The 16,374-nt window shown below is 38.8% G+C and overlaps 1 protein-coding gene across 3 annotated transcripts in view; it reads left to right on the forward strand.

Annotated features, from left to right (window-relative positions):
* Positions 1-5,695: 5,695 nt before the first annotated feature.
* The window catches only part of Avl9 (AVL9 cell migration associated), a 57,393-nt gene continuing 46,714 nt past the window's right edge, over positions 5,696-16,374 (forward strand). For all 3 annotated transcript variants that reach the window (XM_004629551.2, XM_023713455.1, XM_023713456.1), the window contains exon 1: positions 5,696-5,975. In XM_004629551.2, coding sequence (XP_004629608.1) covers positions 5,883-5,975 — 93 coding nt within the window. In that variant the 5' untranslated portion in view covers positions 5,696-5,882. The remainder of the gene's footprint in view (positions 5,976-16,374) is intronic.

Below are 16,374 nucleotides of genomic sequence, written 5' to 3' on the forward strand. Positions count from 1 at the left end.
AGAGTTTTAAAAAGGCAGAAAGACATTGCTAAGGTTTGGCGGTAGCTTTTGGTATCTTATGCTGCCATTAATGGTTGCCCCTCCGCCACACCTCCCAGGCTTAGAGCCAGCCAATTATGGACTGAAACCTCTACAAATTCTGAGCTACAGAAAATCTGCTCTGTAGCCCTGACAGCAAGTATCATGATGAGGTTACTTTTATTCAGAAAAGTTAAATAGCTTGCCCACTGGTCTCATAGATGAGCTGAGAAGCTTCACAAAAGAATTGATACATGGCTAGGCTTCTTTTTCTTCTTCTTCTTCTTTTTTTTTTTTTAACTGGGGATTGAACTCAGGTCCTTGTGTGCTTATTCTATTGAGCTATCTCCCTGGCCCCTATATATGGCTAGTCTTGAGGGATGAATAAGATAGAAAAGAGGCAAGGAGCAGCATTTTGAGTAAAGGGAACACTATGCACTTGGTGCACCTCCAAACCTCTATTGTTGACATTTTATTTAAATTTTATAGGTTAGGCAAGAGCAGGGACCAGGGTTTGATCCCCCACACCATATGCCACACCAGCCCCACCCCTAGTTGTGTTGAGCCGGCCATGAGACTGAGCATGATAGTGCATGACTGAAATCCGAGCACTGGGGAGGCTGAAAACAGGAGGATCACTATGAGTCCGAGCTGCATTGTGAGAGCCTGTACCAAGTACATAAATATAAATAAAAAGATAAATAAAATTTTAAAAATAAATTTTATATACTTCCAGTAAGTTAGGCATAAACCCTTCCCAAATGTATTTCCTTAAAAAAAAAAAAACAAAACCAAAGTATACTTCCTTAATAACCCTAGCCTTTAGTGATATTACTTTACAATGTTCTTCCCACAACTCAAGTCCCAATAAAATCTTGGTCATTCTTTAGAACTGTTTTCAAATATGGCTACTTTCTCTGACTCCTGCCTGCAGACTTGTACTCTTTCAAAAGGTTTTCAGCTTATTTTCTCTGAATTATTCAACTAAGTTATCTCTTCCCAAAACACTGAATTCCTCAAGGCCAAGAAAATTGGGAAACAGTGGAGTATATTAATTAAATCTATTGGTTCTGAATTAAATTACTTTCATTCAAATTTCAACTTCACAATTCCTTTTATTTAATTTATGGTTGAGCAATTTATTTATTTATTTATTTACTTATTTACTTATTTATGGCAGAACCAGGGATTGAACTCAGGCCCGTGGCCAGGCAAGTGCTTATTCTACTGAGCCATCGCACCGTCCCCATTGAGCTGTTTAAATTTTTTTTTTTTTTTGGCAAATTCTTTTTTTTTTTTAATTTTATTTATTTATTTTGTGTGTGTGTGTGTGTGTGTGTGTGCGCGCGCGCGCGCGCGCGCGCGTGGCCAGCTCAGCCCACCAGGGGGCGGGGCTGGCTGGTATGTGGTGCTGGGGGATTGAACTGTGGTCCCTGTGCTTTGCTAAGCTTGTTCTAAGTAGGTGCTTTAGACCACTGGAGCTGTTTAAATTTTTAAAACATCAATTTACTCATTGGGAAAAATGAGGATAATAGTAGCTATTTGTACATTTATTGTAAAATTAAATGAAATAATCCATGAAGAGGCGAGCAGAAGACCTAGACTATAGTAAACCCTATTAAACTTGAGTTATTATTACATCAGTTATCTTAGTTTCTTAATGTCTAGCATGATGATTCGCTTAGAGCAGAGCAAGAGATGCATAGAGCTACCATTACTAGCTGGCTTCAAATTTCTCTTATTTTTATAACCAGATGAACACCATATTAAGGCAGCAATCTTTCATTTAATTCACTGTGCCTACCATAATTTCCATGGGTAGTCTAGGGTGTAATGATTGCTGTCTAAATTCACTGCATTCCACTCAATGTTCTCTTTAATTCTCATAAATACAAAATAATACATTTGTGAAGCCCTATTTCATCTTCTGATTTTTCTTCTATGTCCACCTTATTATAATGAGAATATGAACCAAATTCAAAGCATCATAATATTTCAACAGTGTTCAAACATTAGAAAAATATACTTCAAGAAAGTCAATGCCAGGCCAGCCAACTAGCTCAGGGGATTAGAGTGCCTGCAAGCAGGTGCAGGGGTGGAGGGAGCGGGGTTCCCGGGCCTGCCATGCCAGCTCCACCCCCGGAGTGCACTTAGGTGGCAATTGAGATGCGGTGTGGTGGTGCACGCCTGTAATCCCAGCTCTTGGGAGGCTGTAAATAGGCGGATCACTATGAGTCTGATCTAGTAATGAGACCCTAAACACCCTGTAGACCCTTCCCTAAAACACACACACACACACACACACACACACACACACAAAAGAAAGTCAATGCCAGCTAAACTGGGTAGCACATCAACCTCACTAAGGAGACTGTATGATTTTTAGGTCAAGACCATCCTGGCACCTTAAGAATCTGTCTCAATTTTTTTCTTTCTTTCTTTTTTTTTTTTTTTTTTTGGTGAAACCAGGGATTGAACTCAGGTCCTTGCGCTTGCCAGGCAAGTGCTTATTCTACTGAGCCATCTCTCTGGCCCAACTTTTTCAATATTTTTTTTAAAAATTAAGTTTTTAAGTTTTCCATTCAAGAACAAAATAAACACTAATTTTCAACACCACTAAAGAAAATTAAAAATTTGTTAGACTTTAAAAAATCTGTGATACATAATTCATTTACACAGTAGCATTAATAAGGATTGCAAGATGGGAATGTTTTATTTCATTGTGTTCTTTTCAGAGGCAAGACACAAAAACACTTCCAATTTCACATAGAATTTTATTTTATTTTATTTTTTGGCATAACCGGGGATTGAACTCAGGCCCTTGCACTTGCCAGGGAAGCACTTATTCTACTGAGCCATCTCTCTGGCCCCTCACATAGAATTTTAATAAACTTGAAAATTGGTCATAACTCTATATCTCAAAGCTTTTCCCCATTTAGCTTTTTCTTTAGCCAAGCTGACATGAGTAGAATTTATAATTGATCATATAATATATGCAACTAGAAGAGGCTCTTCAATGTATTGTGTATTAGGAAAGCATTTCGAATTTTTCCCCCTCAAATTAAATACCAGCACATAAATACAACCAGAACATTCCTTTCAAAATAATATTCAGAGAAGTATTCAGCTAACTAAAACTAGTGTTTCCAATCTTGATAATTTCCTTCAGGTGACTTTTTAAAATGAGAGAAATTTCTATTTTTTAAAAATATATATTTGTCATTGTGGACTATATACTGCTAAGAATTGATTCTACATTAATACAACTCACTAAGAACTAAGGTAAAGGGGCCAGGGAGATGGCTCAGTAGAATAAGCACTTCCCTCCCAAGCACAAGGGTCTGAGTTCAATCCCTGGTTCCAAAAAAAAAGAAAAAAAAAACTAAGGTAAAGAAGTTATTATTTTACATGGTTAAATGGATAAGTCTGTACAGTTAGAAATAAAAAAAAAATCCTGCAAATTTCCTTCCTCACCAACTCCACCAATTTTCATATCTTCTTTGTTGACAACATTATCCTATTTATTTGCTTATTTCAGTGCTGGGAATTGAACCCACAGCCTGCCTTCACATTGAGTTACATCTCAACCTTATTTATTTCTTTATTTATGACTCAAGCTTTCTAAAGTTGTTTTTCTTTTTTTTTTTTTTTTATGTGTGTGTGTGGCTAGCTCAGCCCACCAGGGAGCGGGGCTGGCTGGCATGTGGTGCTGGGGGATTGAACCGTGGTCCCTGTGCTTTGCTAAGCTTGTTGTAAGTAGGTGCTTTAGACCACTGAGCCATCTCACCAGCCCAACTCAAGCTTTCTAAATCAATAAGTTGCCCAGCTGAGCTTGAACTTGTGATCCTCCTGTCTCAGCCTCCCTGGTTGTACTGGCAGTACAGACAGCATGTGCCACCATGCTCAGCTATAGCATTATTTTAAATGATATATTTTTAAAACATTTAAGCATATATACATATATATATATGATATAATCTCAAGTGAAAGCTGTAGAATACAAAATATGTATTTATAAAGCTGTTACTGAGTGTTTTGCATAACAAATTAATTGATGCTCACTGCAGAGTTCTAAATTGTTCTGACAATTTTTCAAAAAAGTACTCAACTTTTATTTTAGCTATCTCCATTGTAGAAAATATCAGTCATGTTACATCAAGAAAACAGTTAACAGCATGTCCTGCTGGCCCCATCCCTGGACATGCTGAGTCTGCCACTAAGATCGGATGTGTAGGTGCATGCCTGTAATCCCAACCCTGGGGAGGCTGAAAACAGGAGGATCACTACAAGTGTGACCTGTGTAGTGAGACCCTGTACCAAACACATTAAAAAAAAAAAAAGAAAAAAGAAAATAAAATAGTCAACACATTACGTAGTTAACATACCAAATAGGTAACACAACAAGAAAACAGAGGAAACTTATTCTGTGTACAGAAAATAGTATGGTTTCACAGAATTCTAAGCCATTGCCAAAAATGTGGTAATATACAAAAGAATGGACAGCACAACAAAAATTTCCCTTCCCCCCCAACCAGGGATTGAACTCAGGCCCTTGTGTTTGCCAGGGTAGCACTTATTCTACTGAGCCATAAGTAGAATGCCCCCCCCCTTTTTTTTTCTTGAAACCTGGTCTTGCTATATAGTCCAGGCTAGCCTTGGACTCATGGTAATCCTCCTGCCACAGCCTTCACAGCGCTGGGATTACAGACTTGTACAGAATTGTTATTGACATTAAAATAGTTCTACTGAACCACAGATATTAAACGATTCTGGCAACCTACCATTTTTCTCCATTATTCTTAGATTAGAATGGAGATGCTTTATAGTTCAAGACCACCAGTGGAAAATATAAAATGCTAAGGTTACCTATACTTGATATATAGGTATTATAGTACTCCAAATTCTGTTTGAAGCAGGCACCTACCTAGTCTTTTGTTCATTCCAAAACTCTGCGTAAGACTTGTTCTTCACTTTAATATGCGGCATTCATTGCTTTTCAAATATGTAAATACAATCGGTAATGGAATTAAAAACCTTAGTGACAACAGACCCTTGTATTTTGTGCTGACCATAGTAAATCAAGTAAAAGTTGGAATGAAAATAATGTTTTTTTCTTAAGTGCAATACTGGAATAAACATTTTACAGGTATCCATGTAACCACGTGCCAAGGATATTGTTTCAGATTTAAATCACTTTCAAATCCTATGTATAAATTTTAATTTAGTAAAAAAAAAAAACCCCAAATCCCAAATTCAAGCAGAAGAGAACTTTCAACTAAGGAAGCAATTTGGAGGTGAAGACAAAGGTACACAGCCCCAACAAGAGACTCCAAGCCCGAACGTAAGGAATTAGAAGGAACGGAGATGTTTACGCAGGAAAGCTGAGAAAAGAAGAGGGTGGGGTTGGGATTTTAAGAGGAAGAAGAAATAACAAAGGAGGAGGCGATTTAACACAGAACCCGAAGAAAAAGCAGCACGAGGAACCAGCACCCGAGGCCACGCCCCAACCCCCCGCCGCACCCCTTCGCTGAAACCTCCCAATCCTGGGTCCCTAGTCCCGCATTCCCTCAACAGGTCCTTTAGCCACGCCCCGCGACACAGGCCCCGCCCCGACGCCGACCTCTCCCCTTCTAGCCCCGCCCCCACGCAGACCTGCGCCGCTGCGTCAGGTGACATCCGGAAGTTGTGGCGGCAGCTCCAGGAAGAGCGGCGGCTGCGCGGGGGGCGGCGCGGAGCTGCGGGGCTGCTCGGCCTGGTGCGGCCCCCAGCGCAGCCCTCATGCGCCGCTCCGGCTGACACCTGCAGGACGCTGCTCTGGGGCCTTCGCCGCCGGCTTGGGCCTGGGATCTTCGCGGTGTGGGCCCATGGAATCAGCCGGGCGCGGCGGCGACGGCGCGCCCCGGGGGCCGGTGCTGCACATCGTGGTGGTCGGCTTCCACCACAAGAAGGGCTGCCAGGTGAGCGCGGGCCGCGCGTCCCGCCCTGCCTTCTCTGCCCAGGAGGATTCTGTGAGGGGCGCGGGCGCAGGAGGCAGGGATGGAACCCCCCGTCCCCGTCCGCGTCCCATCTGTCTCCACAGACTTGTGCTGGTAGAATGGGGACCTTGAGGGAACAAAACCTGCACTTGCTTTTGTTCAAGGCACCGGGCGCGGGGGTGGGGGGGCTTTCGGTGGTGCGCCGAGAGCGCCGCCGGAACTAACTGCCCGGAGCCCGGAGCTGGGTTGGGGTTGGGCCCGGCGGGCCGCTCCCCCACCTTCCCTGCGCTGTTGTGTTCATACCGGCCCGCGCTTGCTTTCGCCTTCGGGAATGTTTGACCTCTTCAGATCTGTAATAAAGTGTAAAATTTGCAAAAAGATATCTTTCAGTAGACCCTTAATCCAGCATCTGAAATGGAATATTTACAATCGTGTATCGAAGGCAAAGAAATAAAATAGAAGTAGATTTAATAACGAGTGGGCAAACACTGGGAGGCAGTGATGTCATAATGTGCTAGTGAACAGTGTATTGGAATTGAAAATACTGGCTGCTACCACTAGGTTAAGTGGCGTTTGATTTCTTGCCTTTCACAGAAAATAATATTTTACGGGAATTATTGGCAAAAGCTCATTTCTTTAGAAGATGATAACAAGGGGTGAAAGGCATTAAAAGATGGTATTGTATGTGTTCAAAAAGTCTGCTTTAAGATATATTCTTCATTCCTCAGTAAAAATGGTGTAGAAAAACACCAGAAAGGAAGCAGCATTATTCAGTAAGGTACTCAAAGATTTCCAGTAGTTTAAAATTCCGTATTGTTTTGGTTTGAGGACTTTTTTTGTTGGTATTTCTATTTTTGTTCTTTTTTTCTTTTTGGTTTTTGTTTTTATGTAGTTCCAGCTGGACTTGAGCTCACTAGGTAACCCAGGCTGCCCGCAAACATGCTGTCATCTACCTGCCTCAATCTCCTGAGTGCTGAGATTACAGGTGCCCTGTTTAAAATTCCACGTGTGAATTTAGTATTCACTTTATAATTTCCTTTGGTTATGAGGGAAGTAATTACACCTTGTGGGGGGTTAAAATCTTGTTGAAGTTCTTCTGCAAGATAATCTGTGAATCATCCCACTTGAGACCCCTACAGAATGGTGCTTTGGATAAGAAAGAAAATATCAGCAGGGGAGGGCATGGCCCTGCACCTGGGAGGCTGAGGCAGAAGGATCATTGCAAGTTTGAGGCCAACTTGGATAACAAAGTAAGCTCAAGGCCAGCCTGCACTGCATAGCTAGACTCAGTCTCAAAAGACAAAAAGCAAAGAAGAAAAATTAAACTATACGTCTATACTGACAGGAGACAGAATAAAAAATCTCTTTAATTTTTGCTGTCATCTAAAAGTTAAGGTTTATTTTCTACCTGTTTTATTGGTAAATGTAATTTACGTTTTCAGAAAGGAAACACCATGCAGTGCTGCTTAGAGATTGGAGAAAACTGAACTACAGATTGCAGAATGAAGAGGCTCTTAGGGCTGAAGTAGACCATGGGTACTGTGGCATTTGTCTGCCTTTGTCTGGCTTTTGGTTTCACTGGAATAAAAGGAACTGGTTATGTAAAAAAAAAAAAAAAACAACACTGTCCCGGAAGTCAGGAGACTTGGATAACATCATGACATCACAGAACCCATGACCTCCAGCAAGTCTAAATAACATAATTTTTCTTTACTCCTCAGTTTTCTCTATCAGGTACTTCATGAGAACTTTAGACTTGGCAGCAATCCATCAAGATCCAGCTCCCCCTTAAATTTCCCGATCTGTCCCTGGATGGCCAGAGAAGCTGCCATGCGCAACCAGCTACTTTTTAAATATTTTATTTTCAGTACTGGAGATTGAACCTGGACCTTCTCACTGAGCTACATTTCCAGCCCTTTTCTTATTTTTAATTTTGAGTAAGAATCTTAACTCACTCAGGTAGCATTTGAGCTTGCAAGTCCCACTGCATCAACCCCCCAGAGTGCTGGGATCTCAGGAATATGCCACCACATCTGGCTACAGTCCACTTTAAAAATAATAATAATAATAATAATAATATATATGTAATATAATATTGTCATTTTTTACCATTAATAAGTGGTTACACAGCTGTTATGTAATTGTCACATTCTCAATACTCAGAACTTTTTCATTATCCCCTCCAAACTATACCATTAAATAATATATATTTCTTTTGAGACAGGGTAACAATTACACTGTAGATTAAGTGGTTTGATGGATTTATGTTGTTGTTTTTGTGGAACCTGGTATTGAACTCAGTTCCTTGTGCTTGCCAGGCATGCGCTTATCCTACTGAGCCATCTCCCTGGCACCTTGATGTTATTTTGAGACAGGGTGTTGCTGGTTCAGGCTGACTTTGAACAGTGTAGCACAGGCTGGCCTTAAACATGAAGTGATCCTCTTCCCCCCACCCCCACATGCTGGAGTTATAGGTGTGCATTATTATGCCCAGTTTAAACAAAATACATTCTTTTAATTGGATTTTTAAGTTGTAGGCTCCTAGAAAATAAAAATATATGCCTTGTTCTAGTTATTACTGTAATGCAAGTGGTACTTCACAGAAACAGTAGTGTATTTTTATAAATACACTTGTTAAATGTGGATTACTAGTAGAAGTAAAAAGAATACAAAAGATTCTGTCACTTAAAATGAAAGATGAGAATGCTCAAAAGTCACTCGATTTACTACTGCAGCTTTACATTTTCTTAAATTTTATTTGTACATGTTTGTAATTTATGTAGTTTACAGTCATGTTGGAGAATAGTTTCATGTACATGTTACAGCTTGCTTTTTCTTTTAAACCCATCTTCTTCTGCATACTTGTTGATTACCTCTTGACTTAGCTCATGTTATGGCACATAGTGTTTGCATTAATTGATACATGTGGCTTTAAAAAATTACACCTTTAGGGGGCCAGGGAGATGGCTCAGTGGAGTAAGTGCTTCTCTGGTGAGTGCAAAGGCCTGAGTTCAATCCCCAGTTCTGCAAAAAAATAAGTAAATAAATAAAAATGACATCTTTAGTATATCAGAAAATGAAGCACTAATAATCTGGTTTTGTAGATAAGAATATGCTATAGGTTTTTTTGTTTTATTTATAGTTTTTATAAAATATTAAGGGCAATACTAATTTTTTTTTTTTTTAAACCAGGTAGAAAGGAACTTTATAATAAAATGAGCAAACTAGGGGCTAGGGAGATAGCTCAGAGTTTTAGGTGCCTGCCTGGCAAGCACAAGGACTGGGCTTAATACCAGGTACTGCATGCTGTGCCTTTGCTGGCCACTAAAATCAGATGTGGTGGCACATGCCAATAATCCCAGCATTAGGGAAGGCTGAGACAGGAGAATCACTCTTGAGTTTGAGCTGCATAGCAAGACCCTGTGAGAAATAAATCCATAAGATTTTTAAAAATTGTGTATATATATATACACACACACACTATATATATATATATATATATATAGTCTTCTGGATGTGTTATGTGAGTTCTTAAAGGACCTTCCCCATTTCTGCGTATTAGTATCTTTGATATCCTGTAACTTTTTTTTTTGGCAGAACTGGGGATTGAACTCAGGCCTTTGTGCTTGCCAGGGAAGCGCTTATTCCACTGAGCCATCTCCCCGACCCCAACTTTTCTTAATCCTTCAAAATCCAAGCATATTTTATGTTTAGAAAGTGTGTTAACATGTGTTAACTCAGAATAGCTCATAGACACTGCTGTTCTTTTTAACCAGTATGTTAGATGTTATCAGAGGTTCTAATTATTAAATTTCCTCAGAATTAATTAATCAGCTACTTCCTCCTCAAAATTTTGCTTCCAGTTGTAAAAGATTATAAGTCCATGGTTCATTGGATGGTGGCTCAGACTTCAGATGAGTTTAACTTGGGAGTAGACTTTGTTAGGCTGTTTTTACAAATACTCAGAATGACCCTGGTAGGTTACTGGTTCTTGCCCTGCCCTGAGATTATTCTAGGGAAAATTCTAGTATCTGAATCTGTCCCTTTAGATTGAAGTGAACTGAGGTAAAGCTTCCATTTAAAATATCTTTCAGTAGTCAGCTTGGTTAGCTTAATGATTTACTTTGACATCTTTGTTGACCCAGTATATAGGCTGGTGTAAAACGTTTAACTTTTCTTCATCTACTCAGATAAGTAAAAAATTTCTTCATTTGAATTAAAATGAATATCTCTTAGCTGTGTCACTTTATTTTGGGGGGAGATAACTTGTGGAAATGAATTCTATGCATAACAAGCTGACATTGTAGTAGTGACTTTTTTTCCAGTTTGTAAATATGCTTAATATTTGAAGTAATTAAAAGTACTGTAATGTTCAAAATAGTTTTGAAATACTTAGCCATTCCAACTCTTTTTTTTTCTGTTTTTTGGCAGAACTGGGTATTGAACTCATGCCCTTGTGCTTGCCAGTGTGGCATGTGGTGCTGGGGATCCAACTCTGGTCCCTGTGCTTGTCTAAGCAGGCGATTAGTCCACTTAGCTATCTCATAGCCCTGAAGTTAGAATTTTTGACATAGAATGATTTATGTGTACTTTGTCCATAGTAAATTTGAGGAAATGGATTGTGCATTCCAGAGTTTTGTTTTGTTTTGTTTTGTTTTCAGACTTTTATTTGTTCGAATATAGAATGTATTTGTCAGGTTAGCGTTTTTGCAATAATACCAAATATATGTGAGATAAGCTTATTCATTTACTGGTAGACTGGAATTTAGGGGAGGTGGAGAGAAAGGTTCTTGCTATGTTTGAATTCACTGTGCAGTCAAGACTGGCCTCAAACTCAGAGTGATCCTCCTGCCTCAGCTTCCCAAATGCTGGGATTACTGATTTGCGCCACCATGCCTAGTTCAGCCTGGAATTTTTTCTCCTTTTTTACTTTTGTGTATGTGTGTGGGGAGGGTTGAAACAGGGCTTCATTATGTAGTTCAGGCTGGCCTTGAACTCTGTAGCCCAAGGTAGCCTTGAACTCCAGGTGATCCCACTGCCTCAGCCTTACAAGTGCTGGTATTACGGGCATGTACCACCAAGCCTGACTAGACTGCGTGTTGTTTTTTGTTTTTTTGTTTAAACACTCAAATTGAGAGAGAACAATTCTCCAAAGAATGTCAGAGTCAACGATGGTGACTCTTTAGAGATCGAGTGACAAAGTGCCATCTCTGCAATTAAGCTTGAATACTGAGATTTTAGTATATATGAAAAAACAACTCATATTAACATCTTTGTTTTAAAGTGCACTAACACTTGTGCCATAGGTTCACCACCACTGTCATAGAAAGTTGAAATTACTACTTGATTTCTTGACACTTTTGTGATTGAGTTTGTGGTTTATGTACCTAGCTTGCAGTTTTAATTCCTAAATAATACTTTTTGAGTAACATTTGACAGATTGTACTTCTCAGAAGAGCAGAATTATAAAGAATGGGAGCTGATCTTAACGGCAGTCACAGAGTAAATAAAACAGCCAGATGCAATGGAGGAAGCACCGCAGTTTCCTTTGGCCTGAGTGACTGCCTGGGGGTGGCCCTAGGGATAGCACGGGGTTGCACTGCAAATCAAGAGTGAGTTGAGATTAGAGCAATTGTTTTGTGTTAGGGCAACAGCACCGTACTCTAGCCTGACTCATTCAGATTTTGGTGACAGATGGCCTGCCCAAAGCCTCTTGTTTTGGCACCTGCTGTTGGAGTCCTGTGGTGACAGTGAGGAAAATTCAGGAGGTACTGTTTATGATTCTTATTGAAGAAGGAGTTTGGAACTGAAAAAAATGAAACGTAGGTTGGAGATTAGGGGAAGAATACCATTTTAAGATTCTTTTTAGCTGCTAGTTTTAAAGAAATTTTATCCTGAAAGATTATATTTTTCTGGCCTGTAATTTGACTTTTATATTTTAAACTTTCAATATTTTTGTGGAGATCTTCCCCCATGCTTTTTGCTAAGTGATGAAAATACCCTTACTTGAGGGAGATCTGATACTAGCATTTAGAAGAGTAAAATCATTTTTATTCAGGCCTTGACATCATGGACGCAGGATGGGCATGAACTTGCACAATGAAAATTTTAAAATATTAGAAAATTTTCGTTGTCTCTTATAATTCCAGCTAGCTTGAAAGTACCTAATTACTTTCTTGGGCTGAAATCTTTTGATCTCTAGAAGATGTTAATACACTATGTGTGGCCTTTTCTTTCTTGACATTAATGCAGTCTGGATCCTTTGCTGCATATCAGGTTGTTTTGTTTTGTTTTGTGTGTATTTGTTGTTGAGTTATTTTTTAATTTTTATTTTATTTTATTTTTTTGTTTTTGAGCAAGAGTCCCACTATGTGGTTCAGGTTGGCCATGAAGGCTTCCAGAGATCCTCTGTCTGTTAGCCTCTGGGGTATGCCACTACACCCCAGCAGTGCATGTAGGTTTTCTTAGATAGGGGCAGACTGCAGAAAGGCCTTGGTCTGCTGGGGATGATATTACATACAACATAGAGGTGGGCAGTGGGTTTACTTACCTACTTAATAGTTTTGGGGTTTTTTTTTTTGGTGGAACCAGGGATTGAACTCAAGCCCTTGTGCTTGCCTGGGAAGCACTTATTCCACGGAGCCATCTCCCCAGCCCCTACTTAATAATTTTGTAGTTAATGGTTAAGATGCCTTTAAAAACTCAGGTTGCCTCTAAGATGTCATTAGAGAATGGAATCTAAGCTGGTACTTTCAACAATGTTTAAATCATACTTCAGTTTTTTGAAACATTTATGATGAGAATATGCACTCACTGTTGCAGAACAGTGAGGATTATGGAATAGCAGAAAAGAAGAAAAGTAACACTAAAATTCTTGTACCCTAGACAGCTGCTATTTTACACATTGATAAATATCCCTTGCTATTTTTATATGAAAATATTTATTTTTTTCTAAAATGCATCACACAGTAATCTGTGATACTGAATTTTTTTATGGCTACTGTAGACATGTAGATATTGTTCCAGTTTTTACTATTTAACTAGTACTGCAAAAAATACCCCTCTGGCTAAATCTTTGCAGCTTTTTTCTTAAGTATAGCCTTTATCTTAGTCTTTTTTTTCTTATCATGGAGCGCTTATTAAAATGGATTTTGTGGGCCAGGAGTATAGCTCAGCAGTGTTTGCCTGGCAAGCACAAGGTCCTGAGTTCACTTCCCAGTACGCTCAAAAATGACATGGCATGGCATGGCATAACATAGCACAGCACAGCACAGCACAGCACAGCACAGCACACAAGATTTTGTAACAATATACTGGCCGTAAGTTAGTCTGGGTGATCCTGTCTTTACAGCAAATGTTACTTGTGCTGTGGCACTATTGGTTTATTTCCTTTCATTTATTTTATTTTACAGTACAAGCAGTCTAGCTCAGCTTTTGGTAGCACATCAGAAAGAGAAATGACGGAGATGTCAGCAGTTACTTGTCACTGTTGAAACTATATGTACTGTAGTGACTGTGTCACTTTCAGCTTCCACCTTTCTCATTTATTGCTTTCCTCTCTTCTTCCTCCTCTTTCTTCTCCTCCTCTTCTTCACAAAGTTTATGAAACAAGGGTGAAATTGAATTAGTTTCTTTGTGTATATATGCAACAACTGTCCAGCTCAAGTCCTGGTCTTGTGCCCCCTCTTGGTTAGTTTGCTGTCCCTAAACTGACGTTTTCATAAATATTGTTTTGTCTAAGATTGATCCATGTGGTTGCTTATATCACTGGTTGCTATAAAATGCTCCACCATGTCAGTTCACCATGATTTATTTACCTATGCCTTTGTTAGCAGGCAAGGAGTGTCAGTGTTTAATTATCAGGCTTGTTTAAGGATTTTTTTTTTTTTTTTGCTCCGAATGCCTTCAGGGCAGGTTTGGCAGGCTTGAGTTGTGGGGATGGAACCACAGCAACCTGAGCCTGACTGCTTTGTTGAAGCAGCCACTTAAAGAACTGAGCTAAGGGGCAGGCCTCCCAGGCTTGTTTAAGTTGGTAAAAGTTGGTGTATTCTCCACCTAGCTATACACACTTGTGCTACATGACCAGATTTGTTTTACTTAGAACCTAGAATAATGTAGGCCTCTAGATTTCAGTAGTGTAAAAAAACCTAGTAAGTTATACATACTTAAGATCTTTTATAACTTTTTCCTTTTAAGAGCTTATAGTTAAACACATTTGAACCCAAGTTATTTGTCTGAAATACAAGTCAAATTATATTAACTCCATCTGAAGGCATTTCTGATTTTTGTTGTTATCTATAAAATCTGATATGTCAGTTAATGCCAAATCACTGTAACAGTATTGTTTATTTTCACATTAGTTATATTTGTATCTCTAGACATTAAATTAATAGAAATGAATCCTTAATAGTACGAGTTTCTCCACATTGCTATTTCTGTAGAAAGATTTTTTTCTTCCTAGAAGAAATATGTTTTGAAAGGGAGCATGGGGCTGGGGAGATAGCTCAATAGAATAAGCCAAGTGCAGGGTCCTGAGTTCAATCCCCAGTACCGCAAAAAAGAAAGAAAGAAAATGAGCATAATTCTATAGTCTTATTGACTATGTACACTGCTTCATGTTAATAAATACGCATACTCTTGCAAACTTATGTTTTAAAGTAGAAAACAAAATGAAGTGTTAGTTTTAGTGCCTGATAAACCTTTCATATTATATAATTATATTGACACTAGCAAAATGTCATGTTTTTCTGTATCACAGTCTTTTTTCTTCATACAGTTTTGATACTCTTTTCTTGGGGGGTAGCAGGAATTGAACTCAGGAGGATGTCGTACTTGGAAGGTAGGCACTGTATCACTGAGCTAAGACTCTGGCCCAGATACGATTCTAATTTAACTGTGAAAAAAATAACTGGTAGGATTTACAATAAGAGAAAGTAAATTTCATTTAAATTAAGATGCACATTTATTTTCCTATTCATAATTTAAGTACTCTGTCTTAAGCAATATGGACAGAATCTGCAAAAGCAAGTATTTTAAGTTTCATATATCCATTAATTTAAAAATGAACTTCTTTTTTAATTGGTAAATCTCAATAGTACACATTTTCTATTTCTGGGCTCTAATAGACTCAAAAATTAAGCTTCCATCGTGCTGAGGCATAGGGAGTGTTAAATATAAGCTGTCTGAAATCACTAATTGACAGATAACTGGAATTTTTCGCAAACTTTGTAATAGAGTAAAAAGAAACAATATCAATTGCTTGTAGTATTGATTTCTTAAGAGATGTAGGAAGGGAAACATAATAGAGAAAGAAAGTCTTTGACTTCTAGGAATTTTTTCTTTTCTTTTGCTTTTGATGTTTTGGCAGGGAAGTTGTTTTCTTTTTGTAGTGCTAGTGGTAATTCACATTACCTAGGCAAACTAACACTGGGTTATATTTGAAAGAAAAAAAATGCTTTGTTCTTCTGATTGGTGGAGAGTAAAGTCTGAGATCCCTGGAGGGGAGCCTAAAGGAGCAGCAGAGGGATCCTACCTAGGAAGCTGTCCCTGGAGAGTGCTCTCCTCCTCAGTGTGTCTTGCTCTTTGGTGTCTACACTTCAGCATGGACAGAGTTCAGGATTCTTCTGTGCACTCAGGAATTTGGAGTGCTGCTTTCTATTTATGAGATGGTTCTCTGTCAGTCAAGTGAATATCACATTGTTAAAAGTGAACAAAGGGTACTTCTGAGGTACTCAAGTCTTTTGTCCTGAGAACAAAATAAAGGAGATCTGGCTTGATTTGTAAATTGTAAAAGAGGCCATGTGTTAATTTTGTTTTTTCTGGAGGAAAAATATAGTCACCTTCCTTGGATAGTTCGTTTAGCATGTAGAAAAATTGCTGGTTTTTTTATGATTATGGCATCTTTATTTTTCTTTTAGGGGGAGGTTTGTTTTGGTTTTTGGTTTGAGACAGGGTCTCAATATGTTGTTGAGGCTGGCCTTGAACCCACTAGATAGTCCAGGCTGGCCTTGAATTTGTGGCAGTCCTCCTGCCTCAGCCTGCCAAGTGCTGGGATTGCAGGTTTGTACCATCACACCTGGGCTCAGCTTTCATTCTTTAGAAATCATTGTCTTTTATCTCTCCCTTCTCTCTTTGTAATCATGTGAATATATAAAATAATTTTAATCACAGATTTGGCCATAAGAGTATTGGCTGCATAAAGAGAGATATCTGAAATTTGCATAACTTAATAACATTGTCTTTTGGGGGAACATTTAATACCTCTGTGACAGTGGTATGTGTTAATGCCCTACCAGCCAACATCTTTTTTTTTTTTTCCAAAATTTTATTGATAGACAGATAGCAATGAGACAGTTTCTTTTTTCTTTTCTTTTTTTTTTTT

Source organism: Octodon degus, unplaced genomic scaffold (assembly GCF_000260255.1).
Source record: "Octodon degus isolate 3935 unplaced genomic scaffold, OctDeg1.0 scaffold00031, whole genome shotgun sequence".
Classification (NCBI taxonomy): domain Eukaryota; kingdom Metazoa; phylum Chordata; class Mammalia; order Rodentia; family Octodontidae; genus Octodon; species Octodon degus.